At 40.3% G+C, this 15,103-nt stretch overlaps 1 protein-coding gene across 4 annotated transcripts in view; it reads left to right on the forward strand.

Moving 5' to 3' along the window:
- The window catches only part of LOC119659865 (zinc finger protein rotund-like), a 206,835-nt gene that overhangs the window by 102,639 nt on the left and 89,093 nt on the right, over positions 1 to 15,103 (forward strand). For 3 of the 4 annotated variants that reach the window (XR_005250379.1, XM_038068179.1, XM_038068177.1), the window contains exons 3-4: positions 10,352 to 10,435; positions 10,638 to 10,674. Coding sequence is in view for 3 of the 4 variants with exons in the window: in XM_038068179.1 (XP_037924107.1) it covers positions 10,352 to 10,435; positions 10,638 to 10,674 (121 nt within the window). In the remaining variant the exon portion in view is untranslated. The remainder of the gene's footprint in view (positions 1 to 10,351; positions 10,436 to 10,637; positions 10,675 to 15,103) is intronic. The other variant, XM_038068178.1, reaches the window with a different exon arrangement.

The raw sequence follows: 15,103 nt of genomic DNA on the forward strand, positions 1-15,103 counted from the left end.
CACCTTGGCAGACCTAGGCTCTCATCACCTCATTGACTTCAGTAGAGAGCTATCGACGGCTCCGATAACTCTCAGAATATTGCAGCGTGTGCTGCTCCTTCGCGGTTCTATCTTCACTGAGAGCCTTTCTACTACCCAGGACGCGGGTATATTGCTAGCTAAGTAGTCAGAACTACTTACTCGGGCACTTCCGGGATGTCACTCTCCGTATCGTGAGCGACCCGTCAAACATCGCAGACGATCCTTGAGCAGACTGATATACATTATGCCGCCATCAAAAGTGCTCTTCTTTCCGATGCAAATGAGGTAGTTAGCCACGGTCCAAAAAGGCACTTTGAGGTCTGGCCGACTGCCAGAATGAGGAGGCGGATTGAGAAACACGTTTTTATTGCCGTTGCAAATGGACCGATGCACTTGAGCCCAGTACTGCGACATACCTGAGAACGTTAAGCGCACCTTGGATCATAACAAATGAATTTCATTATACTGGTTTTCCTATGAGGGACGTTAACGTTAGAATTCTCATCCACGACGACGAGCAACAGAACATTCCAGCACGGTTCTCAACCGTATAGCATTTGTGTAAGTTCCACCTATTATGGATGAAAGGGCTGGTTACTCTAAGAAACGAATACGGACTGTTTCTCGAAGACAAGATCGCTAGGCGTGACGCCATTCCTGCGGAACTATTCACTGCACCTTCAGTTGTCTCTACAGAGCTGTTTCTTTCACTCTCCAGCAAATCTTGGGAATCTGAGATATTTCCCAGTGAGTAGAAGAAAAAAATGATTGTCAGGGAGTTCAGATCTTCGCCTCACCTGCTCTTCATTAATTCGGAAAAGCTTTCGAACACGGAGTCTGTCTGAGAGACCCTACGCAGGATGGGCATTTCGAAGACGCTAATAGTTATTATTAGGGCGACATTTAATTGCCCAAAATGCCACGTGTTACATTCAGATAAAATTTAATGCAGTCTGGCGTGGATGCCCGTCTATCGCCAGTAATATTCCTTGATCAATAATGTTGAGTGGATGTCCATGCAGACTTCATAGACATATTTCCTGAAACACTTCGACTACGATGATGACAACTGAGAGAAACATGGATCTTGGCCAAATGGCGCCGGTTTTGGAAAAAGAAGAGAGCAGATTTGGACTCAAAATAACCACCAAGAAAATCAAAGGCATCAGTCTGATGGGTAACCGCACTTTTCCTATCTGCATGAACGGCAGAGCAACCGGCTGTCGATGAATTTGTCTATCTTGGTAGCATGGTTTCTACCAACGGTGGAATCGTTTTTCATGTCTCGCATTAATAATGGTAGATCCGCCTTTTCTGTTTTGGAAACGCAGCTCAACACCAATATCAAATTGAGATTGTTCCGCGTCTATGTTCTCCCTGCATTGCTATATGGTATCAGCGTATGCAAGGTGACCACCATTATTACTCAAAAGTGCCAAGCCTTCGTTAACATCTGTCTATGCCGTGTCATCGACATACTCTGTCTTAAGAAATTTTCAAACGATAACCTAAGTCCACGTACGGGCCAGTTACCGGTAGATGTGTTGATTAGAGGGCAGAAGTGGCTATGGGTGCGATTAGGGTTTGTCATGTCTGTGCTATTAATGTTCCTAGGCTAGTGCTTCATTTAGCTTTTTGTGACGTTTGAGTATTCTTTCCCCGTGAATTTACCCTCCAAAAGGAGCACTTAATGGCAAACTCTATTTTTCAACCCAAGTATGTATGTAGAACACTTTACTTTGAAACCATATTTTTGTAGAAATATAGAAAAAAAAACGATTGACTTATTCAAGCTCTAGTAAAGCATCGAAACCGATAAAGAAAGCACATCAACTTTTTCCTTTGAAAAACTCTCTCCTTTGCCGGATCCTGCTCGACTAAGGTGAGTTCCGCTTTCCAACCTTGCTTTCCAATTGGCTTGCCACCAATGGCCAGACTGAACGCGCGTTCTCCACGTTCAAGGACCTTCTAAGGGTCTAGGAAGGTTTGCAGAAGATGGGGAACTCCTTGAACTTGTATTTGTAGTCCGACTGCATGGTCATCCTTCTAGACAACGGTGATTACCAAAAATTGACTGCGGCTAGGATATTAATCCGGGAAATCTGGAACACAGCGTCAGCCATTAGTTAGCAAGGATTGTTTTTTCGGGGCTGAGGCTTATAGTTCGTGGTCGACCTGCCTTTCAGGTGAAAATCCAAATGATAGATGCTGAGATACTCGGCTAATAATTCGTGATTCGGTTGAGTAATATTCAAACCCAAAGGCTTTGGTTCACCATCTAGTGAAGAACAATCCCTACTGCAATATCTGAGGCACCGACGAACACGGGAATGCATTCTGTTGAGGGAGTGCCAAAAGTGTAGCATCTATTAGCTGTTGCTTGGTGATATCAAACGCTTGGACATCTTTGGATACCCCACAACCTTCCGTGATTCTTTGATCTTAGGATCAGATAAGAAGGCGTTAAGCAAGTGCTAGTAGTAAGCAGCCTTGGGTAGGAAACAACGGTAGAAGTTTACCACGCTAAATAATCTTCTAACGTTCAGACTAAATTGTTCAAGCAGCTGGAAAGTGTTTCTTTCCTGTGTTGTTTTCCTGTTTTTTTCTTATCTGGATTGGAAAATCGAGTCAATGTGCAGATTGGCAATGAGCAAAGTTTACAGGACAACTATAACGTTTACTTTAATTTAGTGGGTTTCCTAATGCTTGAGTTTTTTTGTAGTTGCATCGAATTTCTGCCACTCTCTCGACTGTCGCTCAATCAAATTGATTAGCTTTTCACTCCTACTTGCGAGCACAATTTGGCACGGAAATAATCTTTTCTTGTTCAAAGTAGAAAAAATTAGAATTGATAATATCTCTTAATGTTTACTATGTCCTTCCAACGCATACTACACGTACTTCCACCCACTGCTGTTAGCTCACATCTCACCTCATAGGCATAAAAATATCCCGGTATCTCCGCCGAAAGTCGTACGGGTTGGCCGGGTAAACGAAATTTTCAAAGCACTTTAAAATTTGAAGTGCTTCAAAGGACATCCAAAGGAGGCAATTACAATGTCAGCAAACAGAATGCTCTGAAACACCACAATTCTCTCACTTTGTCTGTGTGTCTCTTTGACTACCTACCTGTTCACTTATTGCTCGCCTGGCTATCTGGTGGCTTTTAAATGTACCGTCTAGTCGGTTATCTGGTCTCCTCGTATTCTCATTTATTCGCTGTGATGGAAATATTTCTAAATTACATAAAAATATCAATGTTTTTTCAAGATATGTCACACTTTGAACTCCTAAATACCAGAGAAATCTGGGGCTACAACGGCGTTCAATACATTTCCTTTCACCGGAAATCAAGCCAACTATCATACTTTACCAATTTCTCTCAAATGCTCTCTCCCTCAATGCTTCTTCACGGATTTCATCCTTATTCTTATCAACTCTTCACGAGTTTTGTTGCGACTCTATCAGAAAGGCGCCATCTATAAACTTCCCTACATGCGAACATCTATATCCATGACTTTGTACAGGAATTGCAAACGTCGGCGTCAGTTGAAACGCTTGAACGAACAAAGGAGCAACACAGCAATAAAAGTGCAAAAGTGAAACGAAATAAAGGAAAACAGAAAAGAAGCACGAAAAAAATAGACGACAAGGAGATTCCCATCCATGTGGTCTACTCCCACAAGATGCGTCCTTCGCTTTTCCCGGTCCTGAAGTTCAGCTGATAGAATGCGACTGACGGACAAGTTGAATACGAGTCAGTGGGAAGAGGTTTTAGGTAGTTTGGACAAGCGAACGAAAAAAAGCTAAACAAAGTACAGAAAAAAGCTTTGTGAAAAAATGACAAAAAAGGAGTCTTTCGCTCAGCCGCCATCCGTACTGTTGGGAAAGTGTCCACGGTGATTCTCATCCTTGGTGCCGAAAAAGCATTCAAGTTTTGTTCAACCAACTGACATGCTATTTACTCCAGGATCAATGTTGCCGTGCAAGGTGTTTTCCGCCTTGATTTGAGGTATCTCAATTACTAGAGAAGACAATGTCCTTTTTTCTGGTTACTCACCGAAAGAATTGACAGAGTTTTCGGTGAAGAACAAACGCTGGTCAATAATGACTACCTCAGAATCGTTTGTTGAATTCGGCAAACAGCAAGTTCTGAACTTTCCCTCGTTTTCAACAATATTTGAAGATGCATCTATCTATTCGATTACCCGCACATAATCGTTGGAACAACTTTGGAGATTCAGTTATCTAATCTAGTGGTCATCCTAAAATTGTGACACCCTCAAATCTTGCCTCAATATTAAATATGTCCATTCGACAACTCTACGCATTATTCAAAGAGGTGTTAGTGGTGATATCATTACCAGTGGATGGGTGGCCTTATGGATGAGGTGGCATCATGTACGGGTTAGCGGTACTAAAGGTATATCGTTGGCAGGACCAGAATTAAGGCATGTATAGAGAAGGGGCGCCGCGCAATGCACACAACATTCAACCTTGTCCAGGGTCGGATGAATTGAATGAGTAAGTGGAAGAGGGCCAACGAGGATGTACACATGCATGCACACAGCTTGGCTCACAAAAAAAAACCGAGAAAAATTTACCGAGCGGGTGGAAAACATAAGAAAAAATCAAATTGGGAATTTTTTCCTCGATGTGTTGCAAGTCGAAAAGGAAGACCCGGAAAAAAAGGAAGTGACAGGGAAAAGTTTCATTTTTTATGGGAGCGTTGTTGTACTCTCATCCCAATGGCAGTTTCACCATTGAATCGGGTTTTGCAGTTTTCTCTTGTCTGCTTCTATTGATTTTTCAATCAGCGAAGCTTTTTCTAGCTAAACAGGGAAATATATGTGGGAGAAGTTGAGAAAGGATTAAGATCACGCACTGAAACTTTCATCAAAGAGCCAGCAATATTCTATCAATGAATTATTATTAGCGCGGAGATTGTAAAGGCATTTTTCATGTGGGCATCATCATGGAAAGTGGGAGTTTTTTTCGATATTATTACATAGCGTGAAGCTGTGAATGAAATAATGGAATGTGACGAATCCGACATGCATTTTGTTGGAGGACACACAAAATTTATAACACCAGTTTTCTTTGACCGTGGAGTCTTCTCGGATGTAGCCTAGAGCCCTATATCGACTGCATTCGTTCCGATTTGATATAAAAAAATCAAAAAACAAAATCGACATCAATACTGCTGTGCCGGTAGTTGGGAGAACCATTCATCGCCACGAAGCAAATATCTCCTGCATCACCATGGATGCTAATACAAACGTTGGCCAATCAGCTTGGTTAATCTCGGTATTATCGTTCATGTACAATGGTGGTTATAAAAGTTATAGCAAGTTTTGCTTTTCCGTCCATATGGTGGGTCGTTATACCTAAGACGATGGAGGTATGCTAGATATGCGTCATGTTCGAAGGTGCTGTACTGGTGAGATTTGATGTATACAACCTCGGTTTTATGAACCACACCAACACGTTTGCCATTTCCCAGTGCGCTTCCTTAATGGTAACTGCTTACTATAAATATAGTATTCACCGATTACATGTGACAATGACAGTGACTCGTCTACCAAAAAATCGGTAGGAACAGAGGTGCCTACAGCTACATCTGCCCGATATTGCTACGTAAACACATGTTGACGATACGATCCATTTTCGATGATATCGGGCCAAGATGGTCTGCATAAAATATACCGAACGAGATATTCCCTTCGACAAGTTTAATAGACCTGACCTTACGTTCACCTAAGATACAATCTCAGTCCTTTAAAGAAAGTGAAGTAATCTCGTCTATAAGCGGAGTTAGGAATCTGGGCCTCACCGAAAAAATGGGATTATCCCCAAAGTTCCGAAAAAGACATCCGTCTTCGATACGGCAACTAGGTGGGTATTCCTGTGTTCTCTAGCTTCGTACCAATAATAACTAAAATTATCATGAATGCATGAAAGAGCACTTCGAAAGTTTGATCGACGCTTCATGATTTTAGTGTTGAACTTGTGGGTTGTACTGAGTGTATAAATAAGCAATTCCGGAAAAATCTCCAATGCTTTTTCGCTGCCTCCAATGGGGCAATATCCGCAGTTTTCTCTACAGTTTGCGAACTGGAACAAAACTACCCAACCCTTTGACATCGTTCCCGAAGAAACTCCACTTCTCGCAGCTGCTTTAAACCGCTTCATCCACTCGTGCCAGCGGCCTCCGGTTAAAGGGGGCTTCCCCACCAGAACAGCTGTTTCTTTCTAGGCTAACTTTCATTAATTTCACGGATTAGGTACTGGAGCACCAAGCAAAGCTGACCCACTTTCAAAATTGTCTTGTGTCAAACTGACAAAAGACAGGAACCCCGGTCGGGAGATAGTTTCTCAATCGGCAATCCTTCTTTCTGACCTGAAGGTGTATTCATTAAGCCGTACAAGCGGACCAACTCGCGAGTAGATTTCAGACCAGTTTGCTTGCCTCAACGATCAATGTAACTAGCCCTGTGTTCACTATCCGTCTATTTTATCAAAATGTACTTGCAGAACCAAGCTGGGGGGCCTTCAATTTTTCTGCGCTGGTTCAGCAGCATCATGTAATTTGTATTTCTAAAATTTGACTTGACAATAATATACTGAACACAGAGGTCTGTGAAAGGTATTCCATTTTCCGCTGTGACAGGCACCGGTTTGCGCCACGTAAGTCTGGTGGTGAGGTTCTAATTGCAATAAAAGGTAATTTCTGCGTCCTCCTCTGGTTCTCCTTATGATTGTGTTGTTCTACTTGTCTCCCCGTCTAGCTCCCTCCTGTTCATTGTACCTTAATTTACATCGCCTGTGAAGAATTGTTTGACAGTTTGTCGGAACTCCTTACTGTCGAATGCCCTTTCCTTCCTTTCTTTTTTTAAGGACCATTTGAATTGAAAGCAGAACTCCTTCGTTTAAACTCCAAAACTGCGCATAATTCTGTTAAGTTCAATTTCCGCAAAGCCAGCTTTAACGATCTCAACTCAACTTTAGCGTCTATCAACTGGGATCATTATATATCTAACTCAATGTGTGATTAAGCTCTTGGAGCCATTTATAATATCCTATAGGATCTGTTGTCTTCGTTCTTACCCAACATGGTTCACAGCGGAGATCATTAGTAACACCTCTTGAAACATGCATTGAGGAGGAAATTTCGAACTGCTAAGAATGACGGCGACCTTGCCCATTTTCAAGGCTATGTGCTCCACTGTGAAGCCGTTGATTAAAAAACGGCAGTAACTTGAAACCATTTTGGTCCCACCCTCGCCATTCCCGTAACCCCACTCATCCTTTTCCTTCTTGCTTCGGTTTGGTGACTCGTGATTATTCCGTCAATCACTGCACCCTCCGCACCTCTTCTGGACGTAAATTGCTCTCTCCCACCACTCCTTAATTGACTTCCGCATTGATAATTTTGACACCAATGTGTACTTGGTCCCGTTGGGATTCCTTCCTTGATAACAAAAAATGTCCCTTCCTCTTTCTATTATTTTCAAGAGAAATTTTGAAGAATGCTACTTTCCTCATCTTTGGAAAGATTCCTTATGATCCCGTTTCAATTCCTACTTCATTGACATCATCAATCGAGCTTCCAGAATGTTATCCTACGTTCAGCTTCCGACTTTATCTTAATTCAACGATCGTTAACACTTTTCAACTCCCTGGTCAATCTGCAGTACCGTCGCATCTTCCTTGGTATATGTACCTTTTTCTAACTCTAATTGCTTGATGTACTGCTCTACCGATACTATTTTCAGCATCGCTTCTTCTCGTATACGCAGTACGGACAGTTTTAAATTTCCCTTCGCGGAGGTCGATAGCTACTTTTACTGCCCGATCTCGAGGTTTTGCCGGTCCTACCACGCCCTACACCTTGGAGCCATCGGCTCTTTATACGCCCTTAGTTTTAAGCGTAAGTCAAATAACTTACTTGGTCCTCCGTCTGAGAGCAAAATGTAACTAGGAATTTACTTTTTGTGTAACTTTGTTTTGTGTATTTTTCTGTTTTCTTAATTAGGGATAAACTCGTTATATTGGACAAAAATAGATATTTCGAGAGCCAGTTGCTCGCTTCCTTCTCCTGCCTTAATTCCGTTTATCTAGCTGGTGATCTAAGTATCTGGTATTCTTAATTGAATTCATAAACAATCAATTATTTTTTAATTAGACTGAGGAGCCATGACAAAGCGTTCCCCAGGTCGCTATTCATACTTTTTCCTTCACCCTGATGTCCAGTGTCCGTATTCCTCGAACCGTTAGTAGCATCTCCTAGTTCTCCATATTGTATCCGTGTGCTTGAGAACTGATGATTTTATTTCACCCGAAGGTCCTCCTCTCTTTAATGCTACCAATGTTTACCCAAAGTATTCTTTTGGTTTTTCTGTAGATGTCAAATTCTACCTTCACATCCTTCTTCACTATTTTGACGTCCAAGAAGGGAAGGCCATGTTCTGTTTCCGTCTCCCTTGCGGATACACTTTTTTTGTAGATATTGTTGAGACCTGCCAAAGTAAAGCTTGCGTCTTGGCTCTTTACTATTGCAAGGATATCATCTTCATCATATCTTACCCAGAATGCTGTGATTATTCCCTCCTTTTCCATCTTCTCTTCCATTTTGCTCGTAAATATTTTGCTAAGTTGGAGAGGAAGCACGTTATCCATTGCAACTCTTGTTTGTGTTGTAGAATCCCCCCTGCAAGTTAAATAGGTTTCGTTCATGCATAGAGAATCTCTTTCATTTTATTTCCAGGTTTATAGATTTTAAGCCGACACTTTATCGTGGGAAGGATTGGACATTCGCACCATTAACAAATTTCCACTGATACTTTCGTATTCCATGATCATCGCACTTTTCCTATTTTTATTTACGGACATCTATCAATCTCTCTATGTCGATGGCGTTACTACTGCTGACAGCGTCACCAAATTTGGTGTTACCCGATATATTATCAGCGTCAAATCCACCATCGCTATTTTTTCTCTAGATACCTTAACACCAACATAAAATTGTTGATGTCCCGCGGCAATGGTCTGTCTAAGTACCTTGCACATCTGCCTAATGACAAGATCCTGCTCCTGATGAGTGAGTATTAGCTTGAAAAATGTTTTTGGCAGTATGGCAAGTCAGATGTTCTTGATCGCACTATCATAGCTAATGGCACTCTTCCTGATTCCTACCTTCACCCCTGACCTACCCAGGTTTTCTTCCCTCTTGGGTTCAGGTTTGTGTTTTTTGGAAGCATCTTAAGGGTCTCTTCTGGTTTCAGGCTTTTCTTCAGATAACGCAGGTACGATTTAACAGCCGCGCTACTGAGACATGTCTCCTTTCTGACATCTCGTATATTGATCTCAGACGTGCTTTTGTTTGCCCCTGCTTTTCGAGCGGAGTTGTTTGTTGGTTGTTGTCCTCGCAGTGTATCAATGTGGACCTTGAATCCACTGCTTGATATCCCTTTTTGGGTGTAATCACCTGGTTCTTAGTATTTCGGAGATGTGCCTCCACCTGGCTGGCCAGCTTGTGTGCGGTACGGGGTCCCGCTTGTTTAGTTGTAGTTTTCTTTGTTTTAATAGGTGTACTCATTTGATTCCCACGAGTACGGGGGTTAGGAAGTCCGCCGTGCCATAGCCCCCCGTAGCACAGTAAAGTCAAACTTACTCACTGAGGCGACCAGGTATCAGTAAGGCTCCGTTCGAATATATTTTTTCGACTCCCTAGTCTAGATTCGTAGCGTTTTATTAATAGGAGGGTCACCTCGTACAGGATGTGGCTGTCATCACTCACTAATGGTCCTGGTAGACGAGACGTTTGGCTCCTAGAAAGCTGCACATCACCCTAAAAGAGAGACAGCTCACTCTCAGAGAGAGATAGGTTGGCCCCAGGGGGCTTTATTCCGCGTTAGTCTATCCTGCAGTGCACTGCTTGTACCTAATTTGTAATTTTTATGTGTTTATTATGTGAAACTTAAATTGCAGTAAATTTGCAGTGAAAGGACAACTTTGACCTAACATAAATTTGTTAGTTATGGTGAGAATTCCACCAAACTCAATAATATCGTGTTCTATGTTATAGCCTATATTATTTTCATGAAAACTGGTGTAACAGAAAAACAGTAAAAATATTGCAATATTATTTTGTTCTCCATAAACCCTTAAAAAGCTGATTTTACCGGAAGCTGCGGAAAATTGCAAACAATATCGATATTATTCAATCAATTCTGAAGGAGATTATATTTAAATCGGAATAATTACTAAATTCACTAACGCAGTCATCAATTTTCATCAACTAACAAACAATTTCTCACTAATTTTACAGCAATGCGGTCAACATTCAAAAGATATTGACTACAGTGGTTGGCCAACACCTCGAAATCATATGTCAATGAAACAAGGATATGAGGTAGATACTGAAATATAGACTTTATTTGAATATTGACCATTCTTGAATGTTTTATTCATAAATATTCCTATTCCATTTCAAATGCTTTTATGTACTATAATTTGGAATGCTTCCGATTGTAGCATTATTCTGATGTTTTTTTTCTTTCTATTTATTTACTTATTTCAAAGTTGCTCTCATTAGCTTATTCCTGTTTTTTTAGGCTAAAATGAATGATCACCACAGTAATCTACAAAAAGGTAAGTGTCAATTATTGAAATTCTATTCCCTTTATAAAATGTATTATAGGATTTAACATAAAATAGAGACCACAAATTACGCCCTTAGAATTTCGTCACTATTCACCGGGGTCCTTTCTTACACCGAAGAACAGAGTTTTCATGGGTTCATTCTGTATAGGACACCCAATGTTGTCCAGTATACTTTATAATGTGCATGTGAATCGTAGACCAGAAGCCTCTCAATTAGCAATCCGGTAATGTAAGCGCTTAATACTTTGGCACACCTAATTTGATTAGAACCTGGATAAAAATCCTCCCTTAATGGCTGCTAGACGGAAATTAAAGATCGCTGAACACAAAACAGAATTTGCGCCTACATCCAAACAATGATTCGGAGCATTGACAATAACTTTGTTATGAAAAACGTCAGACAATCGAGTAAAGTAATGAGAATTCTTGAAGACGGTCTTCATGCAAAAATAAGGTCCTGTAAAGATAAAGGTACGACCCCATCTACGCTTCCCGACACGACGCGGTCATAAGCTGCACGAAATGTCAAAATATCTTTATGTTATTATCATATTATAGGTAGCAATACATATTTGGGAGGCCCTGCTCGACGTGACATTCAGCCGGACGACGCGACGCAGTTGAGTTGCCTGGCAGAGAATCTTTTGCAGCGTCGCGCTGTCTCTTATTGAATGTAGCGTCGCGTCGCGGTGTTAATAATAGTTGGGTTTTTGTTAAACTTTCTAGAATTATGCGTTATGTTGTTACTTATAAACGTACCAGATTTTGTACTTCTAGGATGAACTTAAGGGGGGTTTTCGGATAAATTTCTAAAATGTGGCAATATACTATTATTAGCTTTATTTAAACAGATATCAGAATGGGATGTATTCTGAAGCCTAGATGCAATATTTAACTTTTTTCCCAGTTTTCCGTTCGATTGGCTCTGAGAATGAGACCTGCTACACTTTGTAAGGTATAAATTTTGAGCCCTTACTCCTCTCCCTTTCCATCCCAGCCATTTCATTTAATACCATAAACGATCATATTCTGTGAAAAAAATGAGTATTCGAGAAAGAAATTAACAGAGGGAATCAGTCGATAAATCGAGGAAAACATGGGAGACGCAGTTAGTCCCGAGGATGAAATGCTATTAGGTGTAAGGAGGACAGTTACAGCAAATCAAAGCCCAAAAAGAGCCGTAACGGATTTTTTTAAATTTTGTGTACATATGTATAATTCCCTTGAAAGTTTTACCCTTTAGGGTCTTGCCTTAAATTTGTGCCCGCCAGCCCTTGTCAGTAGAGCCATTTCAATGTGTCACCTACGAGAAGTCGATAAAAGTCCTTCAAAATATGAATAGTCATATTCATATCTTAATTCTGTCTGCAATCAAATAAACGTTCAACAAACTCGTGCTAGCGGCCATCCATTCATTCATATCAGATATAAATTTTCTTTGCAATGACCATTTAAAGGAATTCTATGTGCGCCATCATTGTGGCATTTAGAAGAAATCGGTAAATGCAGCACAATAATGAGCTACTGCAGTAGGGATTGCTTAGTGATCAGTATGAGAAACGTTAATCGTCTTTCACCGTGGGATATTTAATCTAAAACGGCACCACAAATGATTATTTCCTATATGAGCATAGCGCTACCATGTTAAAACAGAAGATAGGCATGCGCGCACCTACAAGAAGCCAAGCCACAAGACAGTAACAAGAGGAGCTCAACGTTTAATATCTACAAAAAAAAAGATACTTGCAGTAAACACCGAAAGTGGATTAGCAACAAGTGTGCGATCAAGTTAAAACGCATGCGACAAAGGCTTATAAGCACTCGTATGTATGTTTTGGCCTGACAAGTTTTTTTCCCACAATATTTCTGAAAGGAAATCTTTTTTCCATATGGCGCTTAGTTTTTTTCGCTATACGAATTCCGCGATTAACAGTGATTTTTCGCTGCATCCATAATATCTAGAGCAAGACAAGTATCTAGACGAAAATGTCGAAATTAATTGATTGGGTTGAATTTCTCCCAAATTCCAAGTTTCGTTGAAAAAGTTTGTAGCCAAGTCGTTCATAAATTACAAGCGATAACTAATGCCAATCGAACTGTTAGATTATAAAAATCTTTTAACAACCTTTAAATTGCTCACATTGGGATGCATCTTAATCTATTTGCAAGCTAAAGCTTGCAAAAAATTAAATCATACGCAATCGGAAATTACGTAAAATTAATGGTTGAGATTTGAAATTCTTGGGATTTTAGTCCGGTGAGACCTTTAAAAGAAGGTCTGAAGTTTGTTGAAATTATTGGTGTGATATGTACGATAGAGTTTGCATAATCCAACCATCAACTAAAATAAATTGGAACCTTTCAACAATGTGAAAGCAAAATCATTTCGGTAATGGCTTGCAGACTCGCTGCTAATTCATTGTTGAATAATATTCTTGATAAGATTTTTAATGAAGGCTTTATCTCATTTTATTAGCAACAGCAAATGAATAGTAAAGTATTTGTTTTTATTGGAAAACATCAATAACCACCAAAATTTCTATCTAAAAATCTTCCATCTATTAGAATTGATGACCGCCACAAACGTGTCCGCCAATGAACATCTTTATGATATGCATTAAATTATATACTTTGATGGCTTAGAGATTTGCTGTTTATTTGCATATTCTACTAAAACTGAAAATATCTAGAATTTATGATCGATTCTGAAGATGCTACTGTGGGAAAAAATGGATTAATTTGAAGTAGATATGAATACTTAGTAGACAAATTAAAATAAGCTTTGGAGCGACTTACCAGCAACGCATAGTTTGATGTAGAAGAATTATAGACAAGCTATTCAAAATGTTATTAATTGGGAATACCAAGCAATTCAAGCCGTTAAGTTATTGCCTAAATACCATGGATTTCAAAAGCCGAAAATCAGTTAAAATTCAACACACAAATCACTAACTCAAAAAATCGCACAGAATTTTCTTTTGCAGAAATTGGATAACAAATGATTTTATTTTTTCTACTGACCGCATTTTTGTAACTTCAGCGAATCCTGACAGTAATTTTTTGTTTGTCACCTATTTGATTAGTGGGAACCTAAAATTTATCTGATTAAGTTCTTGGTATGGCTGGGAAGAAAACTACGAAAAAGATTAATACATGAAAAATTTGACCTCATGTCGTGACGAATCTTACTATGCAGCCATAGGGCATCGCCAAAGAATCAAACCCAAATTGCTCAATCTCATTCAATGGGAAGAAGCCAAAAACCGGTTATATTTTATTGAGAGCTCAAACGCAAGGTTCAAAACACACTTCCTAGCAGGGACGTTGTATTTCTCTTAAGATACTTTACAGTAAGTCCCATTATATGTCTCTGCCTCTCCACATACATGTTTTTTAAAAATGCGAAAAACCTTTTCTCCATTCATTTCTAAAGTGTTTATGGACCACTTTGGAGAACAACTGAAGGAGTTCAACCATCTACCCGAGGAATGGATACGATATGTGATCGATGGCTTCCCTATTGTCAATAGATACGAACTAGAAAACACCCTAGAGCGACTAAATAAAGTGTATAAGAATCCAACGTTCACGAGGGGATAGAGAAAACTAAACAGCTCCGCTTCCTAGATTTCATCATGGATATTTCATCATCATCAACGGCGCAACAACCGGTATCCGGTCTAGGCCTGCCTTAATAAGAAACTTCAGACATCCCGGTTTGGCACCGAGGTCCACTAATTCGATATCCCTAAAAGCTGTCTGGCGTCCTGACCTACGCGATCGCTCCATCTTAGGCAGGGTCTGCCTCGATTTCTTTTTCTATCATAGATAATGCCCTTATAGACTTTCTGGGTGGGATCATCCTCATCCATTAAGTGATCCGCCCACCGCACCATATTGAGCCGGATTTTATCCACAACCGGACGATCATGGTATCGCTCATAGATTTCGTTATGTAGGCTACGGAATCGTCCATCCTCATGTAGGGGGCCAAAAATTCTTCGAAGGATTCTTCTCTTGAACGCGGCCAAGAGTTCGAAATAATTCTAGGCTACGGAATCATCCATCTTCATGTAGGGGACCAAAACTTCTTCGGAGGATTCTTTTCTCGAAAGCGGCCAAGAGTTCGAAATACTTCTTGCTAAGAACCCAAGTCTCCGAGGAATGCATGAGGACTGGCAAGATCATTGTCTTGTACAGTAAGAGCTTGGACCCTATGGTGAGACAACACCTGTACGCGGATTTCCTGATCGGTTATAATTTTCGACCCTAGATAGGAGAAGTTATCAACGGTCTCAAAGTTGTAGTCTCCTATCTTTATTCTTCTCGTTTGACCAGTGCGGTTTGATGTTGTTGGTTGGTTAGTTTTCGATGCTGACGTTGCCGTCATATACTTTGTCTTGCCTTCATTGATGTG

This window comes from Hermetia illucens, chromosome 6 (assembly GCF_905115235.1).
Source record: "Hermetia illucens chromosome 6, iHerIll2.2.curated.20191125, whole genome shotgun sequence".
NCBI lineage: Eukaryota > Metazoa > Arthropoda > Insecta > Diptera > Stratiomyidae > Hermetia > Hermetia illucens.